The sequence below is a fragment of the Scardinius erythrophthalmus genome, assembly GCF_964197995.2.
Source record: "Scardinius erythrophthalmus genome assembly, chromosome: 17".
Taxonomy (NCBI): Eukaryota; Metazoa; Chordata; class Actinopteri; order Cypriniformes; family Leuciscidae; genus Scardinius; species Scardinius erythrophthalmus.
In genome coordinates, this window is record NC_138237.1 from 32,455,905 (window position 1) to 32,470,948 (window position 15,044).

The 15,044-nt window shown below is 36.4% G+C and overlaps 1 protein-coding gene across 1 annotated transcript in view; it reads right to left on the reverse strand.

The window, feature by feature from the left end:
• gabra3 (gamma-aminobutyric acid type A receptor subunit alpha3) overlaps positions 1-15,044 on the reverse strand; it is a gene marked incomplete at its 3' end in the record, with an annotated part of 658,422 nt that overhangs the window by 378,315 nt on the left and 265,063 nt on the right. The window contains exon 5 of the mRNA XM_081391376.1: positions 12,149-12,369. Within this exon, the coding sequence (XP_081247502.1) occupies positions 12,149-12,369 (221 nt within the window). The remainder of the gene's footprint in view (positions 1-12,148; positions 12,370-15,044) is intronic.

The window sequence follows — 15,044 nt, forward strand, 5'->3', positions numbered from 1 at the left end:
ATGATGCACATGCGTTCTTTTTCTACTGTTCACTTAAGCCATATCTGTGTTTTTATGGTTTATTTTATGGCCATAACCGTGTTTTTATGGCATATAAATGCACTTTTATATACTATGTTTACTTGGATACTCGCAAAGGCGGGCATTTTGAGATAAATCTGTGTGCATTTTTCTGTTAGGTGCAGGGAGAAAGAGAATTCATTTTTATTATTTGCACGCTGTCTGAGATGCATAGCTGTATGTGCTCCAGGTGTTGGGCACAAAAAACTTCTCACACAGCCGCATGTTCTCTTTCGCTTGAATGCTTAAAATGGCAAGGTTTGATAGCGCGTACAAATGATAAACTACTTTTGTGTAAGAAAAATATGAAAAAATAAAATAAATATCCATATTTAAAACTTGACTAAAATAACTAGCTTCCGGCAGACGGCCTACACAAGTCGACTTACGCCAAAAGGGTAACATTTGTAAAGAATATGACTTAGCTCAAATGATTATAGGGAATCAAAATTATGAATCGGGTTGATTCATCTATATTCTTACAATATTAATAAATTATTGAAGCTGAAATTTAGACCCATTCGTATACATCAATGTTCAATTACAATGAATTATAATTCAATCATTAATATACCAAAAGGTCCCTCTTTCAGATCAATTAATCAGAATAATTTTAAGGGAAATTAATGTATTAATTAAACAGTTGTTTGTCCCGCAAACTGGTCGTAAAATTATTTCCATCAACTTCTCAACAAAATTATCTCTTTCTTATAATTCGAAGAAAGCTATATTTTCTGGCCATGAAAATTACTTTCTTGTTCTTATAAAATGTAGGTTACTTAACAGTAGCGCATTTGTAAAGCGTAGCTTGATCGTCGTTTCATTGACTTGTAAAATGAACACTTATACAGAGACAATCTAGGATATAATGGGTTTTTAATAATTGGACTAATACTACATCGAACTAAGGAATACAAGTTCTACAATTTACATGAGTATGCATATAACAATACAAACAGTAAAGACAAATACAAGACTAAACGGATAACAGATGAGAGAGGGAGAGGATGAAAGGGAGAAAGTGAAAGTAAAGTTCAGGACGAGAGAGATCACCGAGATGATCTCAGCATGGCAAAATCACAGGCAGTAACCTTGAGAGACAACAAGAAATCAGAATCATCAAATCAGAAATCAAAATACTTGCGTATGGTTCTCTTTGTATTTGCTGAAGAAGAAGACCTCCTTAAGAGCTGGGCGTGTTTCCTCGTGTCTTTGGGGCGAGCCCGAATCGCGCGAAGTTTAAAGGTTCACCGAACGTGAAGTTGCCAGAAGAGTTCATCTCCCTTTGTGGAGGGAGAAACGAATATGAAAATAAAACTTAGTAAAGAAAATAAAACTGAGTTGATGAATCCCTAGCCATGGAGCCAGGAATTCTTTCAGTGCTCGTGCACGTCCTTGAGGATGATGAGCGCGCGCCGCGGAAGATTCAAGTCTCTTTAAAGTTGAAGCTTCACTGAACGAATGGTAGAGTCTAAACAAAGACGAAAATAAAGAAAAGACTAGATAAAGAAAAGATAAATAAAAGAGAAATTCATTCACGAAAACGGTGAATGAATGCTCCCTAAACGGGAGCCATATGGGTCTTCTCGCTGATGAAGCGGGTTCGTAAAAGTGCTCTCGGAGATTTCCTGAGTCGGTCTTTTATGGAAAATATGGGTTGACGCCTCTGTTCGCACGAACAACCAATCACCTTCAGAGATTGCAGAGCGGGAAGAAGATTCCTTGTCTCTGGGGCAACGCCCACTCGAATGAGTCATGAGGAGATGGGCTTTGAGCTGTTCGGCTCCCAAAATATGAAAAAGTGTAAAATAATGCATATTACTTCATTCTGCTATCGGAATTCGACTCCGTTAGATTGAGAGAATTTCAGAGATATGAAACTTGTCATAGGAAGATTTTAGGAACACCAAGTTACATAAGATATGCGTAATTACAAACATTTTAAAGTTACCATGGCTAGAAATAAGGTTTACCCAAAATGTGTTGTACACTAGCTACAAATGGAGATGAAACTTAAGGAACTAAACACGGTACACATCTGATTTGTCTAACCTTATTACCAAAGTTTACCAGGATCCACAAACTACACCACGTAAAAGAAAAATTATGAGATGGGAAATTACATCCATGTTTACATTTCTTTAGTGGTTATACATATAGAAAATGTAGGATTTAAGTAGGAGGAAAGATTAATACTTTAATTCTGCTCCACTCCTAAAAGCTCCGTTGCTTGACATTCCGTTAGGCAATAAAACAAAGTGGGTGGGGGGAAGGCAATTCCCCTGGAGAAACATTCTTCACAAATACATTTCAGAGCTCAACACTAGAAAATCATAATAATATGATCAAACAAATTAATAAAACATGCATACAGGAAGGTCAAACCCAAATCTGAGTTACATACATTAAAACTATATTTCTATCCTGAATAACACACAGAGGATGTTTGTGTGTGTGTGTGTGTGTGTGTGTGTGTGTGTGTGTGTGTGTGTGTGTGTGTGTGTGTCACATAGAAAGTTTTGTTATCTCTCTGTGGTCCAGAGAGGGGAAGGGGGTTTGGAATGCAGAACTTTGCAAAGTTAAGGGAATGTGTTGACTGTTTATCCTCCAAGGTGCAATAAAGTGTCGCGAAAGACCATTTGTTGCCGACTAGCTGGAGCCAACACAACTGATTTACCTTCGGGGGTTCAGACTGGGACAGCAAGAAGGAATGTGCATTTGTGTTCTGATTCAATGAGCCATGATTCATAGCCAATGCTGCTACACACTTGACGCAATTTATGATGAAGTACATAGGATGTAGGAGTAGCATAAGCTTTGACGCCTCTTGCGGATCAAACAAACAGGGCTGGGCAACAAGCTCCTCCAACATTTCTCTAGTATAGTATACTATACTATACTATAGTATAGTAATAGCATTATATATAGTAATAGTATTCGCTGAGTTTTGTTTAAGTTTTGAGACGTGCTCCAGAAAATAAAGTTCACAGAGACGGAGAGGCAGAAAGCACACCCTGTTTATTTTCTTTATTTTACAAAAGCACAATGTTTTGTTTCGATTGTAAGTGGACACATAAAAAAGTAGACATTTTACAGTTTTATTTTTTCATATTTCTTAAGTCTGTATGACCATAAATGACGGAGTATTTTAAGTCTATTTTGCTGCTATGTGAAAAAAATCAAGCAAAACGTGGCACGTTTGCCGGCCCCAGAGGGTTAAAAATTCTTGTTTTAGACTTCCAATTCGTGAGTGGTGTTTTGTTTTGCTCTATCCTCTGCACTTCTGCATTCGTCAATGCGTCAGGTCAAGGGTTACTCTTTCACCGTAAATCGATGCGTATGGCCGTCTGTTGGAAGCTAGTTATTTTAGTCGATAAAAAGTTTTAAATATGGATATTTTTCTTACACAAGCGCCCCGATTCGCTTCAGAAGGCCTTTATTAACCCATCCGGAACAGTGTGGATTACTTTTATCATGGATGGATGCACTTTTATGGACTTCAAAACAGAAAAACTGCCATTCACTGCCATTATAAAGCTTGGAATTTTTTTTGTATTTAACTCCGATTGTATTCGTAGAAGAATGTCATATACACCTAGGATGGCTTGAGGGTGAGTAAACCATGGGGTAATTTTAATTTTTGGGTGAACTATCCCTTAAAGCAATGAATGAATGACAGGATCCCCGCTGTCACTCTCACGCAAGGTAAATAAGAGGATGACATCTAGTGGAGAAGACTAGAAGTACATAATTACTTAAGACTTGAGTAATTAAGACTTAATTACTTAAGACTAATAATATTAACGTCAATCAGATATTGTTGAATGTACATGAAAAAAAAATTATGCGTGGCTTTTGAGAATCAGTATCGAATCGATCACATTTTAATATGTTAATATGAATCAAACAACAAAATAAAGACAGAAAATCCCTCACTGCTCTTGATTGAATATCTTTAGTAGCTTTAAAAAGAATACATTTCTTACTTGAATGCTGCTGTTAAGTGCTCTGGTGAGGAGATAAACATGGCGGACTGTGCATAGCTCACTCAGGTCGGGGTCTATGCTAATAGGGCAGTCGTGGGCGGGGCCTGTGCATTGTGACATCACATTGCATATAAACTGCAAACAGCTTATTCTGAGACGCTGCTTATGATTTATGGGGATTAAAAAAAGCACTGGGTGGATTTTTACTATTATGGGGTGGTTGTGTACACACACTGCCAGCACACATTTATGTTCAAAGACCATGTAAAAGTAAATTTTGCATAATAGGTCCCCTTTAAGGTGTGCCTTTAGCCCCATTGTATATGTATATATATATGAAGATGCTATATAAGATGCTATATAAATGAATAAAAAAATAACCCTTAAAAACTCACTAGGAATACACCATTTATACTACCAAACCAATGACAAATAGAAAATTGGCTTTTTAAAAGAGATCATAAGAGACACATTCACATGTTGAAATATTTACATTTTATGTATTTTCAGTGCTCAACTCTAGGGGTGGGCGATATGCTAAAAAAATATAATATCACGATTTTTTTCAGAAAAATCACGATTCACGATTTTATCACGATTCTTTTTTTAATGTTGGTTTTACTATTTTGTGACTGAGCATTACAGCCAAACTAATGTCCATATTTTAAAAAACAAAGCCTTAGGTAACAAAATATAAAATAAAAAAGAATAGCAGACAGGGGCGTAGATATTTTTTTTTGTCATTTTCTTTGTTATTAAATATTAAGATCAAAGATACACATTACTCATACACAACTTAATATACAAATTAAATAAACAGTGCTTTATGTTTTCAGCTAGGTGTATTTAACAGTAGCACTGAAGAAAGTAATTAAAATAACAAAAATAACAAATATGAAAATAAAACAAAACATAGACTTCACTGTATAAATTATACATTGATACTTATTAAAGGTACTATAAAAGTTATCAGTCAGGAGCAGTGAGTGATTTTCTCTTTGCATTTTGTTGTTTTATTAACATTAAAGGGATAGTTCTCCTAAAAATGCTATTTGTCATAAGTTACTCTCTCAAGTTGTTTTAAACTCGAATAAGTTTCTTTCTTCTGTTGAAAAGGCTCTGATAGGAAGGGCCGGATCTTTCTGATGTTGTATAAGGCAAATCAGCAGGATCACACAGCAAGGATGGTTTGGCTGAAACCATAAGCAGTTCTGTCTTGGCAAGGTTGAGTTGAAGGTCATTCATCCAGCAAGAATTTTCCATCAGGTAGGCTGAGATGCGAGCAGCAACCATCAGATCCTCTGGCTGGAATGAAAGGTAGAGATTTGCGTCATTAAGTGATAGGAAAAGTCATGTTTCTAAATGACAGAGCCTAGTTACACTACACTACAAAAAAAAAAAAAAAAAAAAAAATATAATAATAATAAATAAATAGATGGGTCACGTGGAATCTAACACAATCGTGGTCTTACTGTAGTAAAACCAAACATTGTGCAGCTCCAGTGGCCTCACAAGGATCAAATGAATATTCACATGGGAAAATACAGTATAAAACAAATTAAATGTTCTGCCACTTTTAGTGCAATCATATGGAATCAGAAGACTCGGCCATTACAATATTTTAAATTACTTCTTCCCATACCTTGTTTGCCATGATCATTCTGCTTTCCACTTGACCTGACATCAAAAAAAAAAAAAAAAAAAAAACATTTTTAACAACTCAGTATTAAATTTACACATGTCAGAATATGTTCCACTGGGACAATGCAAAACCTCAACTGACTATGATCTGGAAGCTGAGCAGGAAAGGCTAATAGTGAAGTTTTGAGCTGAGACACCTAGGGGTGTAACTTTCTGTTCATCTGGATCAATGCAATTTTCATAACCAATGATCAAAAGTATCCTATGAAAAAGGCTACTATGATGAACCCAGTTCATCCAAAATGTAGATAAGTTCATTTCTTCATCAGAACACAAACATTCTATCAACTTTTATTTTATAAGCCTAATATATGCACATGTATGCATTTTATAGCTAACGTTACGTGTTGGCAAGCAGATGCAGCCAGAATATGCAATTTATCATGTTGTGTTCATATTCTAGTCTCATGTGCTTTCCTGTATCAAGTAAGTTACAGTACGAAAATTAACTATGGTTTAACCACAAAGAAACAAACAAACAAACAAAAAAAACATGGTAGGCCTATTTGTAGTATAACTGTGGTTATTAAAAATATTAATAAAAATCCGCCAAAAACGTGGTTACTATAATTTTACTATAATTAAAACCAAGGATATTTTTAAGAGAAGAGTTTTCAGCTTCCAGACAGTGTTTCAAAATGTCCCGCCATTTAAGAGATTGATTTACTGACAGATAGTATCGTGTATTAACGAAGATTTTATATAACGTTACAATTAAACGGACTTTGATATGTATAACAAGTCTACGAAAGCTCGTTTTAGGTCTTTTGAGGTGTGGGTTCAACAGATCTTTCTTAAAACAGATGGAAAATGTAAAGACGCATGCTACATTTTCAGTGTTTTGCCCTCCAGCTCTCGCCAGTTAACTGAACATCATTTAAGAATGCTAACGTTAGCTTGAAAACTGTAAACTTAACACAAATGTAATATAAAATATCGTTCACATGTAACTTAGTATAATGAGACTCTTACCTCAGCCGGTGATCGGTTGGCATGATGTCCGCTCGCTGTGACGAACAAGGCTCACTGAAAAGGGCGTTATTTCCGAAGAATCCAAACAGACTGACTAAAAACAGAGCTCCTGCTCACGGCTGCTCTTGACTACGATTGCTTTGAACCCCTGTTGATCTCACAATCCACTTCACGAGAGTAGACTGAATTCTGAATTCAAATCTCCCGCTTGCCCAAACTCGACTGATCAGCTAACGTTAACCGTTGTGGGCGGGAGTAAACAGCGGAAATGAATTTGAACCTGCGTCATCGCGCGCGCACACTCAAACACACACACACACACACACACACACACACACACACACACACACACACACACACACACACAAAGCCCTGAATGTGCAGCAACGGAGATTTGGAAAAATATTCATAAAATATACATGAAATTATGGGAGAATAAGACAATGAAATAATGATCAAAATGAGTAGAATAAAATGTGAAATAAAAAATAATTCAGGCCTACTGTAGTCTATGTAGGGTACTGTATGTACAAATCACAGTCTATGGTACAAATACTTTTATTTAACCTTAAAAAAACTCACTTTAGCCCCCACATGCTTAATAATCTGTAAGGAAAACATATTGAATAGATGCTGATTTCCGCAGTTATACCTTCTTTTCTTTGTTTTCTAATTTCACAGAAAAAATCTGTAAAATATTACTTAATTTCTGTAAAATTACACATAACTCTGTAAAAATACAGACAAGTTCCTTTTAAAAAACGTAAAATTGCTGTAAAACCAAAATACAAGCAATTACCTGTAAATTTAACAATGGACCTTTAAATTACAGCAAATGCCTTTTATTTTACAGATATTTGCTGTATAATGACAAAACGGTAAAATTCTGTAAAAAAATACAGTCAATTACCTGTAAAATTACACTTTTTTTTACAGTGTGTGCTCTTTACAAACATAATAAAGTGCAAATACTTTAAAACTTCATACAGTAAATATCAATCCCTTTACTAATTTGATATATGTGTGGTTTGCTCCCTGTACTCATATATCCAGAGTCAACTCTGTACCTACTGAAGACTTCTAGCCTATCTCTGTACTTACTGAATACAGATCAATATTGAATGATTAAAAAATCATTCTTACAGCTTTACCTTATAGTCCTAGTATATAATAACATATACTGCTAGCCAATGCACCGCTGCTGAATGTCAGAAAAGCTGTTGTGTTAGCATTTTTTGTGAAATTCTTTAATACAAGGTAACATGAAAGGAATGCCTGATGATTTCACTATGATCATTTGGATTTCATGGTCCTTACTCACTTTGGCGATCTGAAATATCTGAATATAACTGATGTAACTGGTTTTAGACAAAACACACAGACAGTGGATGTGGAATCTAAAGTGGATACTATTATTGTGTCTATATGTGAATATAGCAGTCACATAGAAATAAGAAATAAGATGGCCAAATAATACACTCATAATACCAAAGCAACTGCATCGCAATGCCCATGCAACCACTCGCAACACCCTAGCATTGTGTTGGCAACTTCTGCAGGAGAAAGAACCGCTCAAATTTTCTGTAGAAAGAAAATGTAAAGAATATAGTTTAATTCATGTTTTTGTAAGGCTTTTTATTACTTACTTAGTTATTTATGTCAGTAAACTCCTTGAATCTAAATCCTTTAAGGGGTAATTCACCACTGGCAAAATGGGCTTTTGAAAAAACTGCCTATTAGAGCTGCATGATTAATCGTTAAAAGATTGCGATTTTGATTCAAACATTCACCTATGTCTATTAAACCTTTGACAAAATCACACCAGAACATTCAAATCTGAGTTGGTGCTGTTGCTGACCCAGAGAAAGCAGTTGTCATGTATAGCTATGAAACCGCTTCACACACAGTCTTTTCAACTACACAATATAATTATCTCTGTGTTACAAATATTCAAATGATCACAGAAGTACTGGGATAAAAGTTTGTAGGTTGGAAAACTTAAGCACCCATAATGCACTAGGTTTGTTGCCATACAAGGCCACTCTCAATCTGTTCCTATTGGATAGGCTTTATCAGAGTCAAATACAGCCTTGTTGTTTGAGTAGGAAATATATTTATTTTTTGCAAACTTTTAATCACAATGTCAACTTGTATTGTTCATGGGTTCAAGAATTCAAAGAGTAAACGTGTACCGGGAGTGAGTTATTTTCGGTTTCCAGTGAAGGATCCAGAGCGTTGTAGGCCACAAAGAATTGTAAAAATGTGTTTGTCCTCTGTGTTTGTAGTCTCAAACAGAGGGATAAAACTGAATGAAACTGCATTTTTCATCAGTTAATTAGGAAAAAACAGGGAGCACCTTCTGCCCAACCCCACAAAGCAAAACTCAGTCGCGTAAAGGTAAGAAGGCTGTTGCCAAACTACCATAAAAATACTATGGCGCACTATAGAATTTTAACCATGCTGTATAAAGAGTATATAAAGTATGATATAATTTTCAGTGATGAACCTTCTCTTAGAATAACTGTTTTGTTAATAACCTTTTTTCAATCCGAATGTTCGTGGGAGATGATACAAAGGACAGTCTGTACGAAAGCACTGGAGCTGTCAAAAGTCTGCAGAATGATGTTTTTTGCATCATTCGCTGGACTTTTGATGACAAATAAACGCACATTTCTTGGTCTGGGTAACATGGAGGAATAAACACTTATATATACCAAGATTGTAATAATACAAAGCGGGTTGAAAATCTGCGAACTTACACTTTAACCCACAGAGCAGCAGTCGTTGTCACATTTTCTGTAGCCTGACCCTGGACAGACTCTTCTTTAATGCATGAAAACACACTGTGTATTAAAAAAAGGGTTGACACTGACTTCACTCGAAAAGACTATCACGACAAAGAGCAAAAACAGGCATGCTGCTGTAAGGAGGTGATAAACCATGATCAATAATTTAGATTCTCTTTCTTTTTCTACTTATCTCAACACAAAGGCTTTAAAAAATGTGCTACACTAACCAGGAGAGACAGAACATTTTAAAAGCTGTGACGGAAACCTTCCATTTTTCAAGATGTTGCATTAGCAAGTGCTACACGGTGATATGTTATGACAACACGTAAGGGGGAAGGACAGCATATTTTTTGTTAGAATGTGGTGAAAAAGTGGAAAGTCAGGAAGTATTGTACCTGTATTACTACTGACTAAAAAAGTTTGAGAGCTGCTAACTAACTGAGTAAAGCAAATTCACTGAGCGAATTTTGTGAAAACTCTAAAAAATGATGCTATATTCACTTGCAAAAATAATCAGAGACCAAATACCTCATTGTTTTTTTGTGAGGTATCCTCTGAGAAATTCTGAAAAGCATTTGGGACATTGGCAAGTAAACCATGCACTTACAAATATGCAATGCAATTATGCCCTTGCCCATAATGGTCTGGAATCATCACTTTCTTGTCCCTGGGAGCTCTAGCTAACAACTTCTCTACAACACCCCATCCCCGCGGGCAAACACGATGAGAGTGACAAGCCTTCATTAAAGCATCCAAATTCAAATGTTATTCTTAGCCTGGGGAGCAGTGAAGCCATATTGAATGAATTCATATGAGACAGGGCCTAGAAGAGAACGGAGTGACACCCCCTTCCAGTACTAAAGTATATCTAATGTGCCACCACATAGGGCCTATTTCATGTGCCACCTTCATTATCAGCTCAATCCCTGTGGACAAGCACTATTATGAATTTTTAAACTCTGGTTAGATTTACAGTTCTGATTAAAGGAGAATTCCGGTCAATTTTAACATTGAGCTCATTTTTTTGTACATTTGGAGTGCTGTCAATACAGAGAACAACGACAAAAATCGGTGTTGCCTACACCGAGTTATTCTATTTTCAAAATTTGCACCCTGTTGACTTCAATGGGGCAAGTACTAAACCTGCTTTTAGCCTCTTAACATCCTTGATGTGTCATTACAAGTGCACAGAAAATGTGAGTGATTCCTTCTGAGTGAACACGAGTGAATCTGACTGCAGTAGATGTGAAAGATATGTATAAAAATGATGTTATTTAAGCCAGCGCAAATACCTGTTTACATCCTGTTTTCGGTTGAAGTCCAAAGTAGTCGATTGCCGAGTTCACGCGCATAGGTTTAGTTACCTATGATCACGCGCGTGAACTCGGCAATCTCAGGTCAAACTCTCAGGTTTAACACCTTATGTGAGTGAAAAAAAACAAACAAAAAAAAACAAAACAAATTGTGACAGGAAAATAATCTTTAAATCACTGGAAAGCAACGGTTTTGACACTGTACTGTATCTTGCATGGTTAAAATGCAATGTATCCAGACTATTGCACATGATGAATTAGTAAAATGTCACTGTGCTATGTTATTGGCTTCCTGGCAAGAGCAGTCTCTTCCTTCAGGGTAATGGATTTCATAAATATTTTTAAGCTATGTACGTACTGCAAATGTGAAATTCATGTATGTTTAATGCATCGGGCGTGTTACCATTAAACTCTGAACACAGCAGAGTCAGCAAAAACTTACTTTAATACTTTAATAAATTGCATACGGTTCAGTAGGGCGCAGATCAACATCTAGCATCGATTTGGAAATCTTTTCAAGGACATAGTAGCTTCTCAAAATCATTTCTGCAGTGCTTCAAGAATCGCAATTTCTCATCCATTCAAGTATAAGCCTTTTCTTTTTGTTATGGGAAACCTCAATGATATAGTACCTTTTTTATGTAGGTTGATGGCCATTTATAACATCAGGATGAGGTTAAAGTTTTGGAGAGATTAAACCAATCCTAACTCGGAGATGGCCAATCTCTCATTGTGACTGTGCATGAGCAGCCCAGGTGCTGTGTCGAAATGGCTGGTGGAATTGGTCTACTCTGTCTATGGCAGCTGAACACATTGCTCTGGACAGCTCCTGGCCAAGCTAGTCACAATTCAATTCCCTGACTCATTCATCAAGCACTTGGGGTGTTTGGGTCACAGGCTGGCCAGCTCCCGATCGCCCCGTTGATTCAGAGTCCTCCATCGATAAGAAGACATTAGTCTACATCTGCCAGCTCATCTGAAAGGGCTGGAGAAATCAGGCTGGATTTGTTTACTGTTTGATAACCTGGTGTCCATTGAATTTGAAATCCCCCCCCAAAACGTTGATTTAATTGATTTAAGAAGCCAGATAACAGAATGATTGAATAATGCATTAGTTCACCATTTTGTTCTGTGAAAAATCCATATACAGTACATACGTTGCAAGTGAGTGATGTAATAAAATTTGATTGTTCTCATTATAATCAACTAAGCTGTCTAAACTGTAAACACCCAAAGTCACCAACTGATTCCATTGTAGACTGGATGAGGAAGTTGTTCAACATGCATCAAGGGCTTTTACAGAGACTACCAAGAGTCAAAATCATACCTCATTGTGTAGAGAAGAGTTCCATTGTCTACCAGTCGCAGAAGTTTATTAGGTGTAGTCATATTGTGGGCTACTGATTTCTTCCCATTGTGGAAGAAGGTATCAGGAGTCCAGATCTTGCTGGCGAGCAAGTTGTTAAGTGGAAGGACCTGCATAGGCCCATCAAACTTCAGCCTCTCATCCCGCCAACTTTGCCGGAAGAACACATCAATCGTGTACTCCTAGAGAAAAAAAAAAAAGAATGAGTCAAGACTCTCTGACAGCCCTTTTAAAACTTCACTTCACCCCCCAAGTTTCCACATGTGCCTGCGCTGGTGTGTGAAGCACTTCAACAATCTTGGCAAATGACTCAAGAGTAGGAAAAAGATTTTGACTTTTGCTCAGACTTGACATTTAACAGAGCTTCCTGTTTGGCTGGCCCTGATTGGTCGAGATGCTTTTCTCAGTTGTACACTTCAATAATTCATCGCACTTTAAGGAGAGATTCAGCCTTGTCGGTGTGAGATCCTTAAGGCTCCTTCAAAAGTTCAAACTCGAATGATTGCGTTTTCACAGCTGTCGCTTGAGGGATAAAACAAGCTTTTTTCCAAGAGTTATCTCTCTGACCATATTGCCAACATGGAACAGGGGACACTGTCCTCAGTGAACTTTTGCTTAGTTGGGAGTAGGAATCATCTCAAATCCACAGTGTCTTATCCAGTGATGAGTATTGCTCATGTTTTATAACCTCCATTATTGATGATGCAATCCTCTTCATGTTCTCTATGGGAACAAACATCAAAAGAAATCTTATCTCCTTGCATTTGCTTTTAATAAGTCATCTAATGCCATGCATAAAAATAGTGGCAAAAATTCAAAGTTCTTCATGTGTTAAAAATGAATGTTGAAATCTTTAGAGGGCAGCATTAATCACTGAGAAGTATCTATAACTGATTCTTGTAATTGAGTAAGCGATAGCAAACAATTGGAGTTTGCAGCATTAAAGCATGTATGCTCTTCATGTGCATGTCTCTGTACATCATTTATTTAGTAAGCTCCAGACTTCAATCTGAAGTTGTCAGATTAAAATTCTGTGGGCACTTCTTATTACAAATAAGTAGTCTCCACACCATGAGAAGTAAGGAACGAAGTGAAAGCTGACATCAAATGATATCTACATAAAAAAGCACATGAGTAAGTTCAAGCAGGGTTTTCATAATCAAATTCAATGCTTTTAAGACCTGGACATAAAGTTAATACCATTTAACACCAGAATAATCCCAAACAATCTCAAAATGCATCATGTATCACAGATACATGATGGAGCGGAGTGATTATAGAATGCTTTGAGCAAATAAGGGAAATTACTGTCGCTCCACTACACTAACATACTTTGCTCAGAGTCCCCTTAACTCACCAGAGTGAGTCTTGTGTCTTTCCATCCGCAAATCTAAGACCTCTACAAATGATTAATAGAATTAAATACTTTTTAAAATACTATTTAATATATTTAAGACTTTTTACAGCCTTAAATTGTAATAATTTTAAGATATTTTAATACTGTTTGAGGGCCTTATGAAGTGTTTGTAGCATATACAATTGTTTAAAAAAATTAGGTCAGGGGTGTGCAGTAATATACAGTAAAATACTGTTTCTGTTTTGACGTGAAAAGTTAAAATTAGATCCATGGGGTAAGATGACCCCTGTAGAAGTTGAGGCATTGTAGTGGGTGTCATTATTTAATCATTATTATAATTCACTGAATATATATTTATTTTGAGTAAGTGTCTTACTTAGATTGTGTACGTTCATGCAAGGAACTGTATTAAACCTCAGTGAAGTTTAGCACATATAATGAGAGAGAGAGGGAGAGGGAGAGGGAGAGGGAGAGGGAGAGGGAGAGGGAGAGGGAGAGGGAGAGGGAGAGGGAGAGGGAGAGGGAGGGCCTGGAGGGTATAATCCTGCATTATCCAAGACAATATTTCTTACCAAAACAATGAAAAGCTTGCACTTAAATATTGCAAATGCCCTTTCCTATGAACCCATCAAAATGACAATTTGATAGATGAAGTACTCCCCTTCTGCTCAGTTTTTTTTTTCATATATTTTATAATAATAATAATTGTTTATAGCAATTACTTACAAGACTGATGTTCCCTGTATGTAGACATTCACTTACAAATCAGCACTAACATGGTTTCCGCTGCATGATTTCATAAAGTGACAAATAAATACAGCACCATTGCTTCAAGGCAAATTGGAATGGAACAAGAAACAGAAGTTTACTGTTCATGAGAATGATTGTGACAAAGTGTTGGTGAAGGGCAATGGTCACTTTGGAATTTGACTGGACAAGCACAGATGTTTCTACAATACAACCCAATGAGAGGGTCATTTGCTTGGAGCTTTTTCAGAAAGCTGTACATAATTCTGTTGTTTTGGTCAGACAGGAAAGACGTGTTATGTATGGGATGAATATCAAAATGATTAACACGTGCAAGCACAATTATCCATGAACTTGATAAATGTTGTAGATATGTTTTACTATCCACAACCAAATGCCTTTCAACCTGTGTGTAAAATTCAAAATTTGTACAAATAGAGACATTTTTGTGAATAAAAAACTTTTCTTTTGTATTAGTGTATCATAATTTGCGCATGCAACAAATAAGATGTGCATGTGTGGATCAGGTGACACGCGTGCATTCATTGACGTCTTTTCTTAATTTGATTAATTTGGATTTTGAGACTTTCATTTCACGGTTTTTAAGCATTTAAATCCACAAATGTGCGTCACTACATTTAAACTAATAGGCTACAATACAACTTGTGTGTGCAAAATCCAGAATTACATAAATGTGCAGAATTTTTTAAAAATAGAGACATAAGCCTCGATTTTGTATTAATGTAGGTCAGA